This window comes from Psammomys obesus, unplaced genomic scaffold (genome assembly GCF_907164565.1).
Source record: "Psammomys obesus unplaced genomic scaffold, mPsaObe1.curated_primary_1811, whole genome shotgun sequence".
NCBI classification, from domain to species: Eukaryota; Metazoa; Chordata; class Mammalia; order Rodentia; family Muridae; genus Psammomys; species Psammomys obesus.
The window spans coordinates 1,380,276-1,404,329 of record NW_026592732.1 but is presented as its reverse complement, the minus strand read 5'-3'; the positions used below and the strand labels follow the sequence as shown (position 1 = coordinate 1,404,329).

The window sequence follows — 24,054 nt, the reverse complement described above, 5'->3', positions numbered from 1 at the left end:
CTAGGAATTGGCCACCTGGGTCTGAGGCCCGCCCTGCCTCTTCCTGGCAAGTGCTTGACAAAGGCAGGTAGGTCACTTCACTTGTGCTGTAGTCCTCACAGCCAGACACCTGTCTATGTAAGGTGAGCACCTGTGGGCACTCGGGTCACAGAGAGCAGGGCGCTGAGTCTGAAGTCACTCAGGAAACACTGCAGCCCTGACCCAGGCTCTACTGCAGAAGAGTGCTGCCGTCACCTGGGTCAGACATGTCAGCGCTCCCCTCGCTGTGCACTTGCATGTGAGCCAGGGTGACCCTCTAGCCTGAGCACAGGAGAGCCAAGCTGGAGGTCAGGACAGCCGGTCAGGTCTGCCAAACCAAGTCCTGAGGCCTGTAGCAGGCCCAGCCCAGGCCCATGGCTCCCAGATCTTAATCCTCTTGGAGCAATGCCCCAGAGGCACTCTCTTCTCAGGCACTGTGCCCAGTGCCAGCTCTAAGTGCTTCAGTGTGGCTCAGGAGTGTCGCCAGCACCTGCCTGGCACCTCGGAGGAAGAACCCTGACCTGGCACACACTGGATTAAGTGCCCCAAACTTCCTCCCAAATGGCACCACAGGGTATCAGATCTAAAAACCTCAACCCTTCCCATATTTGTACTCAGAACCAGACTGGAGGCAGAGCAGTGACCTATCTCCCCTTTGAAGTGGGACTGGCACAGAAACATAATCAAGACCACCCGGGGCCGTGGGCCAGAGAACGGTAGCATCGAGTGTGTGGCGGGAGCAGCAACTGGCCCAAAGTCTTCAGCTGCCTGTGGTCAGGCCTGCAACGTTCCCAGTCTGGGATCAGTTACCCTGACAGCCTGTCATGCTAGTGACCCCCCACACCTTTGACTTAAGTTTGCTCACAGAGGTTGGACAACTTGCCCAGACAGGGCTGGGGCTGGACACACTCATGTTGAGGAACAAGCCTGAGGGGCGGGGGTGGGGGGCGCTGACAAGCACAGGGAAGCAAAGAGTGTAAAGGGCTGAGAGGCACATCGCAGGCGCGGCCGGCGTGTGGTACAGTGACAGCAGCAGACCCAGACTGTGGCCCCTGTGCTGTTGCTCCCCACTGGACCCCACCATCCCCACTGCACTCTACACAGGCAGAGGCCATGGTCCTGCTCTACTCCCCATGTGTTACTGTCACAGCCCTCCTAGAACTAAGAGATGTGCTTTTACCTGTCAAACCAGTTCCAGGAGTAAAGTGTCGAGCAGTGCCAAGGAGAATAAACAGTGTGGCTGTCCTCAGCATGGGCCCCACCAGCCTCTCCCCTGACTCCAGGTGACCACGGATGGTCACGTGTTGGAAGGTCATGAGAAACCCCCTGGTGGGCAGCCCCAGGACTCGGAACAGCAGGGCAGGCGGAATCATCACTGTCATGTGCTTGGATCACAAGTCCTTCTAACAAGCCCGGCTCACAAAGCCCAGAATCTAGCCGTGCCTACTGAGGCCAGCTGAGCACTTTCTTGTGGTTTGGTCTGAAAGGGTTACTGGATCCTGGAAAGAACTAGGGCCAAGAGCTGCCTCTCATCATGGGAGAACTGGCTGGCTCCCTCTTCAATACCCACACGGCCAGTATGCCTCTTGCACTCACCCCCCTATTCCCTAAGTTCCAGCCCCCAACCCATGGCCACCCCCTCCTCCCAGACATGCTGGCCCATGGTCCTGCTCTACAGAGAAAGCCACAGAGCAGATACAGCACATACTGACAGGCCCCTCAACCCCCAGACTCCCTCTCAGGCTGCTCACACTGCTACAGGGATCCTGGTGGGATGAGGCAAGGGCTAAAAAGGCCAGGGCCAGCTTCCATTCCTGTTGGGGCCACCAAGGAGAAAACAGATAATAGAACTCCAATGGCCCTGGTTTGACAAGGGAACAGATCAGCTCACTTCAAGGCACTCACAACACCAGGGCCCTGCAAGGCCTGAGGGGGCTCTGGCCCTCAGGCAGGAACCTAGGCTCTACTCACCCCAGCTAGCAACACGGCCCCCATCCCCAGAATGAGGCTGTGGAAGCTGGTGCTGGCAGACCCCTCCAGAGCTGCTTCTCTACCCTAGACTTCTTTCTTCCCAACATGCACAGGCCCAGGAAAGTCCTTCTACCTGCTTCCCTGAGAAGAATGGATTTGAGACTACCAAGTCCCTCAAGTTAGACCATCCAAATGACTGTCACTTGGGGAACTGTTTGGGGTCATCTCTCTTCCACAAGGCCCATGGTTTAAATTATATACCCCCATGCTATACAGGTCTCACAGACCAACTATAACACACCACCTGCTGCCCTTGATCCAGGCTGGACCATCCTTTGGAAACCCCTGTCTCTCAAGTGGGCTCTCACCAACCTTCTGAGCCATCAAGCTCATTCCCCACAGGTCCCAGGCCACGAACAACCTTGCTGTCCTCCTGGGCACCTGCCCCTAAATGCTAATGTCTCTGCAAATCTCTCTGTCCAAACTGGTCACCTTCACATTCACTCCCGTATGGAGGCCAAGTCTTCAAGCTCATTCCCAGCCAGCAGTCATGGCTGCCTCTCTACCTTACCCTCCAGAAGGTGAGTCCTGTGTAGTCCCGCTGTCACTCTGGAAAGCTGGGGAAATGACAGTATCCCCGGCCTGCGAGGCATCATCACCCTTACCAGCAGCAATCCAATTAGCTGCTTTACTGGACAGGAATTTACAAGAGCTGTCTTGTTTAATGCTTACAACCAAGAAATGAGCACTTCCATTTGCAGACAAAGAGACGGGAGGCAGGAGGGGAAACAGCTTTCTCAGCAAGCCAAACCGTGCACCTGGACTACCAAACTCAATCCTGTCCCAACGAATGAACGAACGAACGAACGAATGAATGAATTTGTTTTTGCAGTAGCCTGTAAGTGTGGCTCTGTGGTAGAGTGCTTGCCTAGCACTAAGGAAGCCCTGAACTCCAATCCCGGCCCTGCATAAAATGAGTGTTAGCACATACCTATAATCCCATCATTCAGGAGAGGGGGGCAGGAAGGTCAGAAGTTGAAAGTCACCCTTAGCCATATGCAAGTGCTACATAAGACAATCTCAAAAAACTTAACTTTAATTTAAAAAAAAATAATAAAAGGCTTTCCCCTTTCAGGAAAACTGTGGGCTAGAAACTTGGCCCAGAAGTCTGTCCAACTCTCCAAGTACCCTCAACTCCAAACCCATCATCTGACCCTCATCCTGGAAGGACTGCCATGGTCCACTGTGCCCCATCTAAAGAATAAGCTCTCTCCAGGTCTCAATACTGCCTTCATAATCATCACTGACTTGGGAGGGTTCAGCCTCATCAGGCACTGCTCATGTGTGATTTCACTCAGTCTCTAGTAGACCCTGGGCCATTACTCCTGTCATTCACTTTAAGGAAGAGGGAGTGGTGGGGGTGGGGTATCTGAGGTTCAGGGGAGATAGGTAACTTCTCTGCAGCTGCAAAAGAAAGCAAGTAGGAAGGTCAGAATTTGATTCAGATAGCCTTTCTTCCTTTCTTTTTTTCTTTATACTGAAACAGGATCTCACAATGCAGCTCAAGCCCACCTGAAATGCCCCACTCTACACCCAGTCTCAGCCTCGAAGACTGGGCTCAAAGCTGCACAAAAGCCACAGCAGGTTTCTTAATCACTCCTGGAAGACCATGCTGCACCACCTCTCCCCATCCTGCTCTGAGCTCTCCACACTGGACACCAGGCTGCTGCCAGGGCCAGGTGACTCTTCCTGCTCTCAGCACCAGTTCCCAGAAGTTCAGAACCTAAAGGAGACCACCCAGCAGCCCTGGTCAGCTCCCCAAGCCGAGTCTAAATTAACCTTGGTCTCTCGGATAATTACTAGTCAAACTGACATTTATGGCGGGCTCCCATTACCTGCAACCAAGTCCCCCTCGACACCCTGACATACATCAAGGCCACCAGCTGCCCACTCTGCTGCCCACAGCCCTGCGGTAATGTCTGTCTGTTCCCGGACAAGCAGGTTAGCTTCTACAGAACATGCCCAGTGGGCACCCTCAATTCACAGGCCCCTCCCAAGCAAAACACAGTTCGGCACAGAAATGGAACTGACCTCAGCAACCTTTCACCCTGGCCACTGAAGCCAGTGCCCTCCTCCAAGAGCCCTTCTAGTTCCACCACCTCACCAACCTCCTCCAACAGGCCAGATCTACAGACTTTCTCATCTGCCAACACACCTCCTGCGTGTTGCTACCTTCTGTTGACCAGAAGCGCCTGAGTAACAGCCCCAAGTCCTACCCCTGGAAGACCCTGCTAAAAGCGGGCTCGAGGTTCTTCTACCCCTGAACTTTACTGAGGAATTCCTCGTCCACCGGCAAATTGACCACGTCCTCTGCTTTTCTGCCTGATGCCTCCGACCCTCTTTTCCCAGTCCGAGGGTTTCTCTACACAGTCCGGGTTTATTGCCCTTCTTCCTTAGAGCCAGAAGAGCAATGGCCACAGGTACCCTTTGCTTCGAGGTTTGCAGACCAGCAGCTCCACTCTCGCCACACCGTGGACCCAGACAATTAATTTTTCTCCGATACTGTGGACAGGCTCTCTCAATCTATTCCAGGGCATACCACGAACTCGAGGGCCGGCTGCCAGCCTCCCAAACTCCCAAACAAGGCTAAGGTTTCAGAACCCAATCCTGCACTTTTCCAACTCTCCAGCCAACCCCTCTCCGTCTCCAGCTCTAACCTAGGAACCTCTGTCTCCTGAAGTCGTCAATGGGTGCCATTCACCGCGCGCCACCTCCGTGCGGGCCGGCGCTGTCATGGTCCCACCTGCCCCCCGGCTCGCCCCCGCAACCCTCGCCGTAGCTACCATGTCTCCAGGGGTCTTTGGGCTCCACAGCTCCGGACACGATGTCGTCGTCCGACGGGAACGTGACGCGCTTGGCTGCAGCCTTAAGGCGCCCGTCGGATGGGGGCGAGGCCGCACTGGAAGACCCGGCTTCGGTAGAGGCCTCCTCGGATTCGGCGTCCGCGTCGGCGTCCGCGCCCGGCCCGGGCGGAGCCTCCTGCGGCGGGATCTCCATCGCCGCCGCCTCCTCTTCCTCACGGGGGCCCCGGGGACATGCCCCGGGCCCCGGACTCGTATCTCCGGGTCCGCCCGCCGTTCCGGGGCATGGGCTTCGCCGCTGCCTCAAGCGCCGCCTCCGTCCGCTGCGCTCGTCGTCTCCGTCGCCGCTGGGAGCCCCGACGCGCCTCCGCCGAGCTCCTCGGGTATCTGCTCGTCCGCAGCCACACTTTCGCTACGGGCCGAGGCGGCCGCCGCGTACCGAGAAACGCGTAACACCGACTCCAGATTTTGTTCCGAAAGAATCGTTCCGAGGGCCACACGAAGACAGGAACAAAGAGCAGTAGCATCCACGGGAAAGAGAAACGTGAGCGGCGAATCTGCAGAGCCAGAACTGCAGAACACAGAGGCGGGGCCGGAGAAACACCGCCTCCCGGGCAGCGCGCATGCGCGAGCCCCAGCCGCCACGCCCTCGGCCCGGCTGACGACGCTCTCCCGCACTTTCGTCACGAGCCAAAGTAATTCGGCGTGAATTCGGTAGAATTCGTGTCACCGCCAAGTCTTCGGAAGCCATCTGAGTTCGCTACCGGAGACCCACGTAAAGGTGGAAGGAGAGAATCGCTTCCACGAGATTGTCCTGTGGTCTCCACACACGCGCCCACAAGAAATAATAAAAAGTTTAAAATATAAATTGAGAATCAGAGACATTAATTTGGAAAAACACACCAGCCGGGCATAGTAGTAACAAGTCTGTAATCCTAGCTTTGAAGAAGCTGAAGCAGGAGGTTGCGAGTTCGAGGCCGGGCTGGATTACATAGGGAGCCTCAGACCAGCAGGCACTATAGGAGATCTTGGCGGGACTAAGGCAAGTGCGGTGGGGTTGAAAAGCCTAAGAGCTGAGCTAATACAGGATGAGTACGTCTCTAGCTTTCCATTTGCAGACTTCAGCTTGCATCAAATGTGAATTTCAATATTAAAACAAACGAGTGTGTAAGATAGTCATAAATCTGATTTAAAAAACAAAAACTGGGAGAAGGCATTCCAAAGGACGATGAAATCAGCTGACCCCAAACCTGAGCGGGCCCAAACCACGCCTCCGAAGGATCAATTCCACAGCTCACGATTCGTCTCAGCACTTTCGCTTCGCCTTATCCCATTACTGACCTGCCGGTGGCGCAAGAGACTGATTAAAAGGGGGGGGGGGGCTTGAGGGGCGAGCACAACGTTGCCAAGAAAACTGGGGGCCTAGAGAGAGCGGCGGTGTGTGGCTAAGTAACTGCACTTTGGAGACTTAAGAAGTACCAACCCTTCCCCTATAATTAATGCAAATCTTCGCTTACACTTTCAACTTAACTAAAAGGCACTGTTGTTTATGGACAGGTTCGCAAGTAACCCAGACTTGCTATGTAGGCAAGACTGGCCTTAACTCTTGGCTCCTCCTGCCTCTACACTTTCCCTCGCCCCAAGCGCTGGGAGTACAGGCTTGGACTACTGTGCTTTTGCTATGAGCTGCTTCTGAATACCATCTACTGAAAGATTCCTTCTTTTTTTTTTTAAATAAAAGATTTATATTAGGTAAATGGGTGCTGAATTGATGTACACCTGCACGCCAGAAGAGGGCACCAGACTCCAGTATAGGATGGTTGTGAGCCACCATGTGGTTGCTGGGAGTTGAACTCAGGACTCTTGAAGAGCAGACAGTGCTATTACACAGAGCCGTCTCTCCAGCCCCCTACTGAAAGGTTTCTAGTGACAGGACGTGAAACGGGCGACTCAGGCTGCCTCACTGGGAGCTGGAACAGAAACGCAGTGTTGCCCCCAGGCACTGCCAAGTGTGACCACCACTCCCCATCTCTGCCATGGGAAAAACAAATCTGCTGGTTCACGCAGAGGAGCCTAAGATGCGCAACGCTGTGACCAGGCCCCTACCGGGTAAAAGCCCCTTCTTTGACCACCTCAAAATAAACGTAAGGGTTAATCTCTTGATGTGCAGGGAATGACAGCCTTTTTGGGAAGACAGCAGGTGCAGTGGCAGCCTCATACTTTTTATCTGGACTCCTAGCCATCACAGCTTAAGCCTGAGATAATGCCCTAACTTTTAACTACTACTCCAGGCCGTGGGAAATAGCTCAGCAGTTAAGAATATTTGCTATTCTGTCCTCAGCACCCACGTCCAGCAGCTCACAAGCACCTAGAACCCTAGCTCCTGCTGCCTGAGAACCCTCTTCTGCCCTCCACAGGCACCCACACTGATGTGGCACACAGGCATAACACCTACAGTTAAAAAAAAACTTAAAACAACAAATTGAGTTGTTCCACAGGGAACAACTAAAAAGATAGAAAGGCCAAGTATGGTGGCTTGACCTGTGATCCCACACTTGGAAGGCTAAGGCAGGAGGACCATGAATTCCAATCCAGCCTGGGCTACATAGCCGGACCCTGTTTTAACAGATTGGGGTGTGGAAAGATGGCTCAGCAGTTAGGAGCAGCGGCTGCTCTTGCAGTGGACTCACATTTGCGGCTGACAACCATCTCTAACTCGGATCATTGGACCTGGCGCCCTCTTCTGGCCTCAGCCAGCACTACATGCATGTGGTACACGACATCCATGCAGGCAAATCACCCACAGAGTATTCAAATTTTAAAAAAGAAAGCCAGAGCCGTATTTCCCTGGACGATGGTTTCTTTGGCAGCAGGAGAAAGACAGTGTCAGAGGCTCAACTTTGCAAGCTCTTCAGTGCCTACTGTATCCAGCGTTCCGGCTGTTTGTCTTGGAACCCCACCTCCACACCCCAGCCTTCAGGGACTAGCCTCAGGACCTTATTTCTGTAAAGTTCAGTTTTGTGAGGCAGAACATTCCTTCCAACAAGAAAGACAGAATGTCTGTGGTTGCAGCCTCCCAGGGTAGCATAGGCTGGCTGTGAATTTAGGGAGCTGGGATCATCAGCAAGTGCCACCAGGTTTGGAGGTCCTCTGCGTTCAAAACCAGAGTTCACTGGAACTTGCTTTGAGAGCCCAGGAAGAGCTAGAGATTTGGGCTACTGTGGCAATGCCTACAAGGGAAACACCAGACAGTCTTTACAGCTTGAAGGTATAGGAAATGATGTCACTACAACGAAGCAGGGCCTCAGCCTGCACGCCTATGGGGGTCTGCAGCTGGGACACGTAGAAATTGGCTACATCCAGGTCCGAGGCTCCAAACTGGGCGGTGACATGCACACCCTCGTGCAGTGTGAAGCTCACAGGGTGCCCCACCATGGCTAGGAGGCTTCGGAGGTAGCGTTCCCGGAGAGCTGCTCGGGCCCGCTGTTCCTGTGACTCTGGAGGATCTTGACTTCCATCTTCTCCGACTTCTGGCTTCAGGAGGATCCTGCGTCCATCAGGCGCAAAGCCTCGGCTGAAGCCATCCGGGCCCCGGGGGAGGCGGAGCACCGGCACCGGCACCGGAATGGTCAGCTGGCTCTGCATGGCCCAGGCTCTGAGGATAAGGTGGAAGGGTTAAAGACACACAGCTCCAGGAGGAACATGCCTGGGCATCACCTGCAATCTTCCCAGCTCCGCCCCAATACAGATTTTGATTTTGTTGTTATTGTTGGAGACAGAGTCTTGCTAGGTAGCTCAAGCTGACCCCAACACACAGGCACCCTACCCATTAGGTGCTGTATAGGTATTAACAACCATCTGGGGGTCTTTTGCCTTTTTTGTTGATACTTTTCTTTAAGAGAGAAGGTCCCTTGCCCAGATGGGCCTTGAACTCTGTGCAGCCAAGGAGGACCTTGAACTTCTGACCCTACCTCTACCAGGTGGCAGGATTACAGGCTTGCTTCACCACATTCCGTTTATGCTGGGGATGGAAGCCAGGACCTCCTGTATAACAGGCAAACTCTCTGCTAACTGCCCCCTTTTCTCTACTTTTGTTAGCTTCATTAAGGTTGTGGGGGTAGGTAATAGCCAGAATAACCCGTCGAAAAAAGCCTCTCTAGTCTGTTCTCAGTCAGCCAGAGTCCTGCCACCCAGATACAGAAGGAAAACAGCCTGGGCTTAAGGAAACCTTGTCAAAAAAAAATTTTTTTTTTTAGGTTTGCAGTATTTTGGGTTTTTTGTTCTTCAATTTATTTATTTGTGTATGTCATAGTACAGATGTAAAAGTGAAGGTCAGACGACAACTTGCAAGAGTCCGTTTTCTCCTTCTACGACATTACCAGTTGGAAGATTGTCAACTTGGTGTTGAGTGCCTTTCCACTGAGTCATCTTGCTGCCTAACCTTTTTTCTTTTGGGGGGGGGGGTGCTAACAAGGACACAGGACATCCCTACATCCCCGAACCTGTCTTGGTGATCCCAGGCCACCACTGTCCTAAGGTCCCTCCTAATGGTCAAGTGTGGTGATGCACCCTGTAATCCCAAGGCAGAAGGGTTGTGACTGCAAGGCCTACCTGACCTAGACAGGGCGGCAGCACCCAAAACCCACTGCAGTTAGCAGCCCTATTTTGTCCCCTCTTGTGTTCAGCCACCACCACAGCATGTCTGGACGTCTCAGTGACCTCCCCACTGTGCTCCTGAACAACCCCCCCCCTGCCATGGTGTATTCTTTTTTTTTTTTTTTTTTTTTTTTTCATCTTTCTCCCTTAACCCCTTTCTTTGAAACAGGGTCTCACTGTGGAACCTTGCCTGGCCTGGAATCCACTACTTAGAGGAGGCTGGCCTCAATATGTCTGCCACTGCCTCCCTAGAGCTGGAATTAAAGGTGCTGACCATCAAGCTTGTGTTATTTGTTCTGTTTTGTTTGTATGAAGGTACATGTCGAGTTGCTGTGCCCATTCCTGGACATAAAAGCTGGAGGAGGACGTCGGGTAGCCTACTCCATCCCAGGGTTTTCCCCACAGGCTGTGAACAAGCTGTAAACAGCTAATTCCTGCGTCAGTGGAATGGCTCATCAGGTCTTGGCTCTTGCTGCCAAGTCTGACAACCAGAGTTCAATTCCTAGAGCAAACGCAGTTGAAGGAGAGAACAGAGTCCAAAGCCTGTTCCCCCACCTCCGGATGCACACTGTGACATGTACCCACACAGACACACACTCACAGGTAAAACAAAACAAAACTTTTAAAACTAAATGCCAACATGACCTCTGTTCAGGACCTTCCCCTGGACTCCTCCCTCAACTGAAGGCCTCACAAAGGCAGTTACACGACCTTTTCACCTTCTCATCTCATGGCCCCTCTCTCCTTCTACCCCCGAATTTGGGATTACTGAAGTAGGCCAAATGCAGTTTACCAAAGAACGTTTGCACTTAACTCCTTCCCGTTGAGACATGGGAGATCCCAAGTGCACTTTCCTCCCTCACTTCACTAATCCCTCATCATTTCCTTTCTTTCTCAGATAGCCCACACTGTCTTCAAGTTCCCTGTACAGCCCAGGCTAGCCTTGAACTTCTGACCCTCGTCCTGCCACCTCCCCACTACTGTGATACCATTCTGTTTTACACAAATCCAAATCAAATCCAAGATTCCACACATACCAAAGCTGTGTGTAGTACTCTTTAATCCTAGTATTCTAGAGGCAGAGGCAAGTAGATCCCTGAGTTCAAGGCCAGCCTGGGCTACAGAGTGAGTTCTAGGACAGCCATGGGTATACAGAGAAACCTTGTCTTAAAAAGCAAAACAAACAACACAGAGGGAAAATAGTAGCTGTTCACTCTATACTGTCAAACCCCACCCCCATGAGGTCTTGAACTCTTGGGCTCAGGTGATCCTTCCCCCAGGCTGCAGTCCTGTGCCAGCACGTTTTCCCATCTGTCCTTTACAACAGTGTGTGCTCCTGATGGGGTGCTTCTCCAGCCCAGGAATCACAGGCTTCCCTCCAGAAACTGCAGACTTTCTGTCATTGTGTGGACCCCAGCAGCTCTACTGTAGACAGTACTGGCCTGGGACTTGCCATCCTGTGCCCTTGGCTTAGTGCTGGAACTGTGTGCATCTTTAGCTTCCACTGGCCTCTTGGTACATCAAAACAGTCAACAATGAGGGGGCTGGAGATGTGACTCAGGCACTAAGAGCACTTGCGAAAACAGGTTCAACTCCCATCACCTACATGGTGGCTCACAACCATCTGTACAGCTCCAGGGGATCCAATGCCCTCTTCTGGACTCCCTGGCACTAGGCACTCACATGGTACAGACATACATGCATGCAAGACACCCATACATATTAAAAGCGTTCTGAGAGAAGTGGAGGCTCAGCAAGGGCAGACGCTCCCCTAGCATGCAGGGCGCCCTGGGTTTGAACACCAGCACCACAGAACACTGGATGTGGGCGTACACGCCTGTAAGCCCAGGCAGGAGAATCAGAAGTTCAAGGTCATTCTCGGCTACACACACAGTTTGCAGCCAGCTTGAGCTACAAGAGACTATCAAAATAAGGGGACAAGGAGACTACTCAGAGGTTAAGGGTGCTTTCTGACAGGCCTGATAGTCTGAGGTAGGCAGTTCAGACCCCACGGTGAAAGAAGAAAACAAACTCCTGAAAGCTGTCTTCCTCAATCCACACAAATAAAGAAATGTAATCAAAGTCCATGAGCTCCAGGCCAGCCCAGAGCAGCCAGGGCTACATAAGGAAACCCTGTCTCAGGAAAGAAAGAAAAAAAAGGAAGGAGATTTATTTGGGTGTATGTGATTACAGCATGCTACCTTACAGCCTAGGTGGTCCTCCTGCCTCAGTGTAGAGAATACTAGGATTCCAGGAAAGCTCTGGAATTCCATGGAAGCACCACCTCACCTAGCTTTGTCTAGTACCCTAGGCACAGGCATGGACATGGCCAGCTGACCAAACTTAAGGTCACAGGGTAGACTGAGCTCCTGTGATCCTGACAGAGCTGGAGGGAAGAGACCAGTGGAGAAGGTAAGCTCTTGGGGGAAGGAGTGACTGGGGACAGTGGTTTCCAGAGGGGCTCAGGGATAGCTCCAGGTCAGTCACACCAGAGTGCAGGCCTGGATGAAATAAGAGACTGAGCCATGGAGGGAGCACTCACCTACAGCGGCAGCACAAGGGAGGGGAGGCAGGAAAACTGGAGTTAAGAGGCCAGCCTGGGTCAACTTTGAGGCATGACAATAGGTTGGAGTGGGGTTGAGCAGAAAGCATGGAGCCTCATCATTCATGACAACTTGGGTTGTCTCCACAATGAGACATGGGAAAGACATACTGCTGTTAGCAGGAAGGGACAAATTAACCCTTCCCAGGAGCCTCATACCTACTGTCCAGAGAATAGACTGTGGGGATGAGGAAGAAAACAGGGAGTCAAGCCAGAGGTCAGCGTGTCCTGCACTGACGCTGATGCTCCAGAGAGGAGCTGATTAGCGCTGTGTGAGGCATGCAAAGCACCTGTAAAGGTGTTCCGCTTGAGTAAGAAGCCTTCAAGGCAGGCTCCAAGGCCCCGAAGCAGATGGGGAAGACTAAACTGAAGGGCACTCAAGGGTGTGTGTATGAGAGAGACAACCCAGAGCCTCCAGGAGGCTAAGCAAGTCTATCACAGACCCATGTCCCTAGCCCTCACAGGTGGATTCTAGGCAAATACTCTATAATTAAGGTACATTCTTGAGCCTTTTTTCTGTTTTGAGACAGTAGCTCATGTGAGTCCAGGTGTCCTAAAATGTCCGATCCTCCATGAGCAATGCTCATACATGCCTTTGATCCCAGCACTGGGGAGGCAGAGGCAGGTGGATCCCTCTGAGTTTGAGGCCAGCCTGCTCTACAAAGCAAGTCCAGGACAGCCAATACTACAACAGAAACCCTGTTTCAAAAACAAAGAAACAAAATCTGAATGCCTCTTTCCCAAGTGCTAGGATTATAGGCCTGTGACACCACACCCTGTTTATCTGGTGCTGGGATCAAAACAGGCCCTCTATCAACTGAGCCAAACGCTAGCCCAGAAAACCTCTTTTCAATTTTTAAGTCAGGATCTCACTAAGTGCCCAGGCTGTCCTTAAACTAACCCTGTAGCTTCTGTTTTCTGTTTATTTACTGACATGGGAGTCAGAGAACAAACCTTCAAGAGTTTGTTCTCTCTTTTTACCAAGTAGGTTCCTAGGATCAAACTCAAGATCACCTCCCCAGCAGATAAGGCAGGTTTTCGAATTTTTGATCCTCCTGTCCCAGAATGAGGCAGGCCCTGAGATTTTTAGACTGTACCACCTGGTCCAGCTACCTGCATTTTAAAAATTACAGGGCATGGTGGTGCTTGCCTGTAATCCCAGCACTCAGAGAAGCAGAGGCAAGAGGATCTCTGTGAGTTCTAGGACAGCCAAGGCTACACAGAGAAATCCTGTCTCCAGAAAACAAAACAAAATACATCTACCTACTGTCATTCAAATTCAGTCAGGGGTCACATGCTCTAAGTCTGCTTTCCAAGCCAGGTTAGTATTTGAGCATTTGAAGAAAAGCAGCCTAGGCCAGGTAGTGGTGGCACACGCCTTTAATCACAGCATTTGGGAGGCAGATGCAAGCAGATCGATGTGAGTTCCAGGCCAGCCTGGTCTACAGAGTGAGTTCCATGACAGCCAGGGATGTTACACAGAGAAACTTGGAAAAAAAAAAATGAAAGAAAGAAAAAAAGGAAAGCATACTAGCCATGTGTGATAGAATACTGCTATAATCCCAGCACTCTGGGAGGCAGAGGCAGGTGGAGCCCTGTGAGTTTGAGGCTAGCCTGATCTACAAAGATAGTCCAGGACAGCCAAGGCTACACAGAGAAACCTTGTCTTGAAAAGAAAAGAACAAAACAAAGAAAGAAAAGCATCTTAGTAGCAAGGACTATTATCACTTAAGGGAGGGCAGATGGGTAGTAGGCCAGTGGTCAGTGAGCTATCTTAAATCCCCAGACAGAATTAGATGAAGACCAGTGGAAAGCCTTATTTGCTCCAAAAAAAAAAAAAAAAAAAAAAAAAAAAAACAAACAACAACAACAAAAACCATCAGAATGGATTGTGGTGGTACACACCTATACAATCTATAAAGGTTGAAAGAATTACAAATTTTATGTTAGCCTGAACTATATAATGAGACTCTTTTTTTAACTAAAGAAGGTTTGATCATATCCAGAATACCCATTAGCTGGAGGAGAAATGAGGTTAGATAGCCCTTTGCTGAGGCTAGGCTGGCCTCAGGCAGGTGTTAAGAGAAAGGTAGCCACTCCAGCTACTGGAGCAAACATAAGAGGCTTTGAATTAAATCCTCAGTACCATTTAAACAGGATGTGGTGTTACACTACACAAGATGAAAAATTCAAGGTCATCCTTGGCTACAAATCAGTTCAGAGACCAGCGTGGGACACCCTATGTCAAGCACACAAAGCAGCTATCATGTTCTTAGAAAAAACAAAACTGGGCAGTGGTGCACGCCTTTAATTCCAGGACTAGGGAGGCAGATCTCTGTGAGTTAGAGGCCAGCCTGGTCCAACAGAGTTCCCAGGGACAGCCAAGGCTACACAGAGAAACCCTGTTTCCAAAAAAAAAAAAAAAGGAAAAGGACAAAAGAACATTAACAAGATTTGAGAAAAATCAGGAAAAGATGTCCTAGAAGGCAAAGACAGTTAAAATCAGCCATCTTCCTGGTTGGCTTAGCCTCAGAGCCTTTGATCCAGAGACCATGGATTTCCTGCCCAGAGGTTAGAGTCCAAACCATTCATCCCAATCCCTGGCTAAGTACTCTGACTTCAGTCAATGAAGAGGCAGCAGTTCCCAGGGCCTTCCGTAGGGCCTCAGGAGAGTGGAGCTAGGGTGGTGGCCAACACCTGTAATCCAGCAGTTGGGAGATGGAGGCAGGAGGAAAAGATCAGACCAAGGCCAGTCTTTTGAAGGGACTCCAGCCAGGTTGAGTGTGGTGAGCATGGCTCTGGCAAACCAAGCCCTTCTTCCCACGCCCTCTGCCTTGCTAAAAACTATTAGATTATACCCCTAAAGCCAGCCACTAAGGTCTATTTCCTTATATAGCCACTTCCTCCTCCTGAGGTTGACCAAGGTCCAGCTATCAAATTATTGAAGTCCAGCAATCAAAAGCCCCCTTGGCTCACCTAATTAACACATTTAATTAAAATTAAATACTGAATCCTAACAAGGGGTTTCCCCTTGTGTCTTTATAAACTGCCATGGCCTATACCCAGAGACAGTCATTCGTCCTCTGTTTTCTTCCCCTTTTCTGTAGTCCGTCATCTCCCATCTTTGCTTCTTACTTCCTGTCCTCTGTCTGTCCCTCTGGGGCAATTAAATTTCCTTCATGCTGGGAACTTGGTCTTGGGCAGATATTTTTCCTTTCTGTCTTTGCTACATGGAGAGTCCCTCAACAGCCTGAATTATATGGGAGGGGGGATTATGGGGGCATGGGATATTAGAGGTGTAGTTCATTTGATAGAGTACTTGTATAGCAAGCATGAAACAGGGTTCCATCACCAGTTTGGCATAAACTGTGGCAGGACAGGCCTGTTATCCCAGCCCCTGGCAGGTGAAGAGAGACGGAAAATTCAAAGTTATCCAGGGCCACACTGAGTTTAAGGCTAGCCTGGGGCTGCTATTCTGCCTCAGAAAAACAAAAACAAAAACAAAAACAAAAACAAGAAGAAAGTTAAAGAGGAACGGATCGGCCTAGAGGGCGGATCCCTGAGTTACCACCGGGACTTGCAGGCTAGCAGACGAGGCCTACTGTAATTAACACACACACCAAAAATTAACTTTCCACTCCCACCCCCACCCCCGCCCAGCCATGCAAATTCCCTAAAAGGTTCCTCCTGAGAGTAGCCAGCCTGAGGGCAGTCTGTCCAGTTCCCTGCTCCCACGGTCAGGTCAGTTTCCTTTTAATTCCTCCCAGCCGCCCAAGAGTCCTCCTTTTCAAATTCTAAGTGTGACCTCCCCCTCCAGGGCAACCACCTCTACCCCGCCCACCCCACCCGCTCTGCCCGGCATTGTCCCTCTCCAGGTCGTTCCTTCCCCGCAGCTCCAATCCGGTCGCGTGCGGCTGACAGCCCACGGCCACAGAGTACTCACCGAGGCCTAACGCAGCAGGCGCTGCACTTCCTCCCGCGCCGCCACACAGGTCCCGGCAGGCACCGAGCCCCGACTACCTGGGTTCCGCTCGCGCAGCCGCCTCACGGGTCCGGGTGGGCACCCGAATCCCGAGAGCCTGGGTTCCGCCTGCCCCGCCGCTTCCCCGACGTGTTCATTGGACGCTCTTGGGTCACCAGACAAGCGCGGGGCTCTGCCAGCCTGTGAGTTAGAAACAGGAACGCCTAAGATGTCCACTTCAGGAAGGACGAAAGTGAGGCTCAGAAAGGTGGGCATGGTGGCTACCAGGCTTGAAGTCTGCAACGCTCTCTGGGGAGGTGTGGCAGGAGGATTGTCAAATTCGAAGCCTGACAGCCTGAGCTACAGAGTCTGGAAAAAAAAAAAAAAAAAGGAAATAAGAAACGAGTAATGGCTCACAATTGTAGCCCTAGGCAGGAAGATTTTAAAGTTCAGAATCACAGCTAGGCATGGTGGCGCAAGCCTGTAATCCCTGCCTTTGGGGAGGCAGAGGCAGGCGGATTTGAGGGTTTGTAGGCCAGTCTGGTTTACAAATCGAGTCTAGGACAGCCAAGGCTACACAGAAACCCTATCTCGGAGAAAACAAAACAAATCAAACAAACAAAAATAAAAGAAGGCAAGAAAGAAGAAAATTTAGGGGGCAGAAATGACAAAGAGAAGGAGGCCAGGTTCACAGAATAGAGCTCGATTTCCTATCCAGCACTTGGGAGGTAGCTCTGCTGCGACCCCTCCTCTCCAGGAGGACCCTGACCCCTCCCATCCTCTCTCAGCCTCCATGCACCAGGAAAAGGGCTCACAAAGTGCTGCAGTTGGGATGGACAAAGGTCATTCATTTTGTCCTTCGGCTCTCCCTGCAACCCTTAATTTACAAAGGGGGGAAAGCTGAGGCCCTGCATAGGGGAATGTGAAACCCCACTCATCTCAGCCCATGCAGAATTTATTTTATTCCCACAGTTCCACTTAGTGTCTGCAAATACCCTTGGAAAGAGTGCCCCCCCCCACATAGTTGTTGATTGAATCATAAAAGTATGGATGCTGGGGTGCCTGCCTGTCCTAGTTACCAGGAAAAGCAAGACAAAGGATTTCCAGACCAGACTTAAGAGAGTCTCATCTCCTCATCTCGCTGAACAAAAAGTAATGAAAGAGTAGGGGCTCTGTTTAAGAAACAAACACCCCAATCTTGCTCTCTCAAAACCTGCATTCTCTTTCGAGTTTGGAGGAACAAAACAGGCTACAAATGAGCAAATAAATAAACGAAAATCTTTCAAAGGGACTGGGGACATGGTTCAGTTCGGCTTGCCTGGCATGAACGTTCCATCTTTAGCACAAGAAAAAAGGCTAAAATGATACCTGATGCTCAGTGAAGCCGGAGTGAGGAGCTCTCAGGTTGAAGTCTGGCCTGTGCTACAGAGCTTGGCCCTGTCCACCAAAGACAAAGGGCTGGGCTGGGCATATAGTCGGGTATAGAGGACTTGGCTGTGCAAGGCTCTGTGTTCTGGTCCCCTACACTCCCAAAAAAGGAGACAAGGACAATTCGTATAATGATAGCAAGATAAGAGGGGCTTAAAATTCAGTGATCAAATCAGGCAAGTTCAGAGGGAGGAAAATTGGTGTGAATTCGGGGCCAGCATGGGAGATAGGAAAGGAAGAAAGAAAAAAAAAAAATGCCAGGCAAGATGGCATTTTAATTCTTTAATCCCAGATGAATATTTTATGAGTTCCAGGCCAGCCTGGTCTACATAGTGAGTCTCAGGACAGCCAGAGAGACCCTGTCTTTAAAAAAAAAAAAAAAAAAAAAAAGTAGGAAAAAAGACTGGTTTGACAGTTCAGTGGGTTAAATCGCTTGCTGCCAACCCTAAAGACATGAGTTCAATTCCCTAAACCCACATGGTGGAAGGAGAGACCTAACTCCAACAAAAGTTGTCCTCTGACTTTCACTTGCATGCTTATGCAAACACACACAATAAATAAAATAAAATTTTGAAATAGATTGATTTCATGAAATAAATTGATTTCATGATTTTTAACAGTACATTAAAAAAAGCCACCTTTGCCAGGTGTGGTGGCACATGCCTTTAATCCCACCACTTGGGAGGCAGAGGCAGGCGGATCTCTGTGAATTCCAGGCCAGCCTGGTCTACAGAGCCAGTCCAGAACAGCCAGGGCTATTACACAGAGAAGCCTTGTCTAGAAGAACAAAAACAAAAAAATCTTTGTTCCAGGGATGGTGGCCATACCTTTAATCCCAGCACTCAGGAGGCAGAGACAGACAGATCTCTGAGTTCTGTCTGGTCTACAGATCGAGTTCCAGGACAGCCAGAGAAAGCCTATTTCAAACACAAAAGCTGCTTTTTGGTGGCCCTCTGGGTCCAGCCTCTTCTAATTCTTAAGAAACTGAGGCTGTGAGGGAATTGGGAACAAATGGAGGTCATCGGGAGTAATCTGCAAGGCCTTCAACAGGGTGTGGCTACTTTAGATAGGTTGGCCAAGGAGGCCCAGGACCCTCAGGAGGACAATTGAGTCCATGCCTGAATAACAATATGAGGAACTCCAGAGCTCAGCCTAGGAATTCACTCAGCTGCCAGAGGACACCTGGGGCAGGTCCTAACCTAAGGAAGCTTGTGGTGGGTGGGTGGAGGAGGACATTCAACAAACAGTTTTACTGTGATATGGTAGATGCCATGAAAAAAAGAGAACCCAGAAAGGATTGGGGGTGGGGCAGGGAGACAATGTCACTCCAATGTGTGCAGGGGAGAGAATTCTTATCTGAGGATGTTTAGGGGTTCAAGAGGGAGGCAGAGAAGGCTGCTGGCCATTTGGTTTTAATGGGAAGCCTGGGGTTAGGAAGAAAGCTGAGGTACAAGAGTATATTTCTGTTTTGTCTCAAACCCTCCCAGACCCCTGGTACCAGGAACACCAACACATCTCAGAGTAGCCAAAAGACTCCCTGGATGTACCCCCACCCCAAGTTCCTGACCCCTTCCCCGTCTTGTTAGTCGGGCTCCTGGCTTTTCTGGGTTCCTTTACAAACCGCAGGTGTTCATATTTATTTATTTATTGAGACAAGATCTCCCTAGATAATATCCTGGTTGGCTTTGGACTCATTGTGTAGACCAGGCTGAAGAGGAAATCTTGGGCAATCTTTCTGCCTATGATTCCAGAGTGGAGTACTGGGATTACAGTGTGTACCACCAAAACCAGCTTTTAAAAATCTATCTATCTATGTATCTATCTGTCTGTCTATTTATTTATTGCAGGGTCTCATGTAGTCTAAACTAGCCTTTAACTCCACAATCCATATGCCGAGATTACAGATTGCCAAGGCCCACCCCGCCTTCCCAGGCCTGCATACTGCCCTGCTTGCTCAGTCCTGGTATAAGGGCGAAAACTGAAGCCCTTTTCTGGGGTAACCTTGCCCCCTTCCCAGCTTCATTCTGCCCGTGGCTCTTGTCAGCACCAAGCGTACTCTATATGCTATGAAACAGTTCCAGCTGGCCTGGAATTTGTAATTCTTGGGCTCCTGAGTAGCTCTGAATACCAAGAAGCACCGAGCACTGGGGTAGTGCAGTTGGGGGTTGGGGGTCAAGGTTTACAGTCATTCTTTTTGTTTGATTGGTTTGTTTCTCGAGACAGGATTTCTTGCTGTCCTGAAACTCTCTCTGTAGACCAGGCTGGAGTTCGAATTCCCGGGCAACGCGCCGGCCTCTGCCTCCCGAGTGCTGGGATGAGAGGTGTGTGCCACTGCACCCGGCTTTACAGTCATCTTAGGCGGAGTCTCGCTCTCGCTGCCACCCCCTCGTTATAAGGGTTAGGCAACGGTTTCTTCACTGCTGGTACTGTAGTACTGAAGAAATGGGGTGCCGCAGTCTGGGATGTAGCCCAGTGGGGAGAGTGCTTGCCAAGAGTGCAAGGAGATGCCCAGGACCACATAAAATAGGTGTAAGGCCAGCGCTGGAGAGCTGGAAGCAGGAAGACCAAAAGGTCGAATTCATCATCCGTTACAAAGCCTGTTCTGGCCTAAAAGACAAAAAGAAGAAAAAAAGCAAGAAAGAGAGGAAGGAAGGAAGGAAGGAAGGAAGGAAGGAAGGAAAAGAAAAAAGAAAGAAAGGAGCGAGAGAGAGAGAGGCAGAGAGAGAGGAAGGACGGAAGGAAGAAAAAGGTTTAAAGAGTGAAGTTTTCTTAGTATACTTCCCGTCTAGTGAGAGACGTCCAGCACTTCTCGCTCGGGGCGTGAGGCGCGGCATTCTGAGCCTCGGGTATCACCAGCGGTAGGGTAGGTTCGGGACCAGCTCTTTGCACCCTCCCAGGTGAAACCGACCCCGGCCGAGGAGAGCCTAAATTGCGCACCGGTCCTCGGGCAGCAGGCTGGGAGGGGAAGGTCGCGTTTGACCACTGAGACTGGCCTCTCAAGATCCCGCCCCCAGTGGGCGGAGCCAGACAGGGCCAGCACGTGTAAAAAGTTCGGCGCGGGTAGCGGCGGGCCACTCACCTGAGCGTCCGGCCGCGGAGCGGGTTGCACGGATCTGCACCCTCGCCCCATGTCCCGCCGCAAGGCCGGCCGCGTGCCACGCCGTGTAGACCCCGAGCCAGAGAACGACGACATGGAGACGCCGGACCTCGTCATTGATGTGAATCCGGAGCAAGACGCGAGGGCCGTGGCGCTGGGGCCCTGGTTCCCGAGGGACTTGTCCATGCCGGGGCTCCTCAGTGCGGAACGTAACCTCGACACCGTCCCGTGTCCCCTCGGCGCGCCCAGCACGTGTGCCCCGTGGATGCCGCTGACCTTTAAGCCTTCCGGTGAGTTCCCAGCCCTCGCCCCTGCGCGCATCGGGACCTTCGAGGGGGTACCTCCCTGTCCAGGGGCCCAACCCGTCTGGCGTCCCCAGCCCTCGCCCCTGCGTGCACCGGGACCCTCTGGCGGGTGCCTCTCTTCCTCGGGACCCACCTGGTGTTCCCAGCCGTCGCTCCTGCGTGCACAGGGACCCTCCGATAGGTACTTCTCCCTTCGGGATGGCCCCGCGACCGGCCTGGCCTCCCCAGTCCTCGCCTATGATCTCTGGGTTTCCCCTCTCCACGTTGGAGCCCTCACCCCTAGATGGGCCCCACCCAGCCGCTTACCACCTGCTTCCTCCCTGCAGACCGCCAGCCCTGGACCAACAAGCACCCAGATCTGTTGACCTGTGGCCGCTGCCTGCAGACCTTCCCATTAGAGGCTATTGTCGCTTTTATGGATCACAAAAAACTGGGCTGTCAGCTCCTCCAAGGCTCCGGTCCCATCTCAGGTAAAAAAAGTCGGGATACATACTGTGCCCCTCTCTGATCCAAGGTTGGGCTTCCTGCCCTGCGGAGAGGGGACTAAGGTGGACAGATGGGGCACAGACCATTACTTCCCCTTTTCCCCTTGCTCCCCCCTCAGGGCAGAACCAAGGCGTGGCTTGGGCTTGCCTGTCCTAGGGCAGGGACTAGAAGTGGGGCGGGGGCTTGCAGCCGAGGAAGGCCACCCACAAGGTGTGGCCAGCCCCAGAAGACTGGCCCAGGGTTTTGCCATACACCCCTAATTTAGTTTCACTTCTCCTTCCCCATAAACAGAAATAACTGGCCAGGTGGCTGGACCAGGGTTGGCAGTAGAGGGACCTGGAGAAGGATGGGACAGGGGCCCCTGGGAGACGGGTGTAGGCAGCAGGAATGGAGGTTACCACACCTACTGTTCAGAGCCAGGGTGGGGGCTTCTGGCTCTTCTGCCCCTTTCTGGGATCTCCCAGCTGAGCATGGGGAAGCCCCTGCTCTGGGCGCTGGATACTCAAGCGTTGTATATGGAGGAGGAATGAAAACTGTGTGGTACTTGGTCTGTGCAGTGAGTTCTTGCTGGGTATGAGATGCAGGGACTTGATCTGAACTTGAATTTCCAGCCCCCAGCTCATGTGATGCCAAGGTGGAACTTGGGAAATGGAATTATATTCAGGGCTGGGCCAGGGAGGGTCTATAATCCAATCAGCTTTAGTTAAGGGAGGGGCTGAAATGGAATCACCTGAGTGACTTATGGATGCTTGGAGTGGAAGGGTCATTGCTGCATTTAACCTCTTAGACAGGGTCTCACCTCCTAGCCTAGGCAGGGGAGGGTTGGGCGGGAGGGGGGCTGGTGTGTTATTTTTGAGACAGGGTCTCTACCTATCCTTGACTGCCCTGGAACTCTAATGTAGACCAGGCTGGCCTCCAGTTCACAAAGACCTGTCCACCTCTGCTCCCCATTGCTGATTAAAGGCCTGTGCCGTGCCACCACCCCTGGTTTACTTTTTTGTGGGTGTTTTGGTATCTGAGGCTCAGCTCATGTTTGTTGCCAGCTTAGAGGGACCAAAGCTCCAGCTGTTTCCTATTTTCGGTCACAACCCTGGAAGGTTCTCCTCAGATTCCCATAGGCTAGCAGCTTAGGAAAACCGAGGCACGGAGAGACGAGGTCTTGGTCAAGATTACACAGCTAGAAAGGGTCTTGAGTTTGACAAGTCTGCTTTGTTTAGCTTTGGCCTATGGAATCAAAAAGGCTAACCCATCCAGGACTGTCTGCAATTTGGGCTGTCTAAATCAAAGTCAAACTGGTCTGTGATGTGTCCTGTAGTTTTACACCATGAGTATAGAAAAATGTCTAATTTGGAATCCAGACATTAAGTAGTGTGTGTGCTAGGCCCAGCTGAGGTTTCACTCTGAGGTCTGCTTTTTGAGACCCTGTCCCTTTACAGCTCAGGAGGTTCCCTGAGGGCAGCATCAGCGGCCCCTGCAGGCTTCTGGGCTTGCTGGGTTGGTGCTCCTAACCTGGCAGTGATTCCCTGTCTCTTCCTCCCTCTCTTCCAGAATCCAAGGAGCTGAAGGTTCTGAGCTGCCTCCGCTGTGGCAGACAGTTCACCAGTGCTTGGAAGCTGCTACGCCACGCTCAGTGGGACCACGGGCTATGTATCTATCAGACAGAATCGGAGGCCCCCGAGGCTCCCTTGCTGGGCCTGGCTGAGGTGGCTGCAGCCATGTCAGTGGCGGTGGAGCCAGTTAAGACCAAGCTCCCCGCAGTGGGTAGTGCTGCCCGGAAGAGCCCCACCTGCCCAGTGTGCAAGAAGACCCTCAGCTCTTTCAGCAACCTCAAGGTCCATCTTCGCTCCCACACTGGTGAGCGACCCTATGCCTGTGACCAGTGTTCCTATGCCTGCACTCAGAGTAGCAAGTTGAACAGACACAAAAAGACGCACCGGCAGCCCACACCCGGGAGTCCCTGCACCCCAGTCAATAGCCGGGGCGTATCCCCAGCAGCCCCTCCTGAACCAGCTGCCCACGCAGCTGCTCCAGCCAGCACAGTTCCACGCCAGAATGTGGAGAAGGCTGGGGCTGCAGCCACAGCAGGAGTCCAGGAACCTGAGGCCCCTGGCAGTGGAGCTCAAGCGGGTTCTAGTGGTGTTGGCTGGGGACCCACTACCAAAGCAGAGAGGACTGAGCCTGTAAAGAGCCAGAAGACAACGCCCAGGAGCAAGAGCAGTGGTTCCAGCAGCAGCTGTGACTTCTGTGGGAAGCACTTCACCAACAGCAGTAACCTGACAGTGCACCGGCGCTCCCACACGGGGGAGCGGCCCTACGCCTGTGACCAGTGTCCCTATGCCTGTGCCCAGAGTAGCAAGCTCAACCGCCACCGTCGCACGCATGGTCGGGGGCCTGGCAACACCCTTTACAAGTGCCCACACTGCCATGTGCCCTTTGGACTGCAGGCCACACTAGATAAGCACCTGCAGCAGAAGCACCCCACGATGGCCTGAGACCCCACGATGGCGTTGGCGCGAGAACAGTTTTATACAATTCTATCACCTTTATGTCAATAAAGCATCTTCTATTTATCCATGTGCCTGAACTCTGGCTTTCTTCAGGTGTCTGAGGTGGGAGGCTCCCCCTCCATAGTATGGACAGCTGGACAGACCGGTTTGGAGTGGGGGTGA

At 52.0% G+C, this 24,054-nt stretch overlaps 3 protein-coding genes across 3 annotated transcripts in view; 1 reads left to right on the top strand and 2 right to left on the bottom strand.

Annotated features, from left to right (window-relative positions):
* Ppp1r37 (protein phosphatase 1 regulatory subunit 37) overlaps positions 1–5,700 on the bottom strand; it is a 32,049-nt gene extending 26,349 nt beyond the window's left edge. Inside the window, exon 1 of the mRNA XM_055615470.1 lies at positions 4,833–5,700. Within this exon, the coding sequence (XP_055471445.1) occupies positions 4,833–5,046 (214 nt within the window). The 5' untranslated portion in view covers positions 5,047–5,700. The remainder of the gene's footprint in view (positions 1–4,832) is intronic.
* A 1,992-nt stretch (positions 5,701–7,692) lies between these two features.
* Gemin7 (gem nuclear organelle associated protein 7) lies at positions 7,693–16,215 on the bottom strand. Its single transcript, XM_055615471.1, has 2 exons — positions 16,052–16,215; positions 7,693–8,505 (listed from the first exon to the last, which is right to left on the bottom strand). Exon 2 carries the CDS (start codon positions 8,493–8,495, stop codon positions 8,106–8,108), a length of 390 nt encoding a protein of 129 aa, XP_055471446.1. The 5' UTR covers positions 8,496–8,505; positions 16,052–16,215; the 3' UTR covers positions 7,693–8,105.
* Positions 16,216–20,625: 4,410 nt separating this feature from the next.
* Znf296 (zinc finger protein 296) lies at positions 20,626–23,955 on the top strand. Its single transcript, XM_055615629.1, has 3 exons — positions 20,626–20,884; positions 21,226–21,369; positions 22,934–23,955. Exons 1-3 carry the CDS (start codon positions 20,626–20,628, stop codon positions 23,875–23,877), a joined length of 1,347 nt encoding a protein of 448 aa, XP_055471604.1. The 3' UTR covers positions 23,878–23,955.
* The last annotated feature ends 99 nt before the right edge of the window (positions 23,956–24,054 follow it).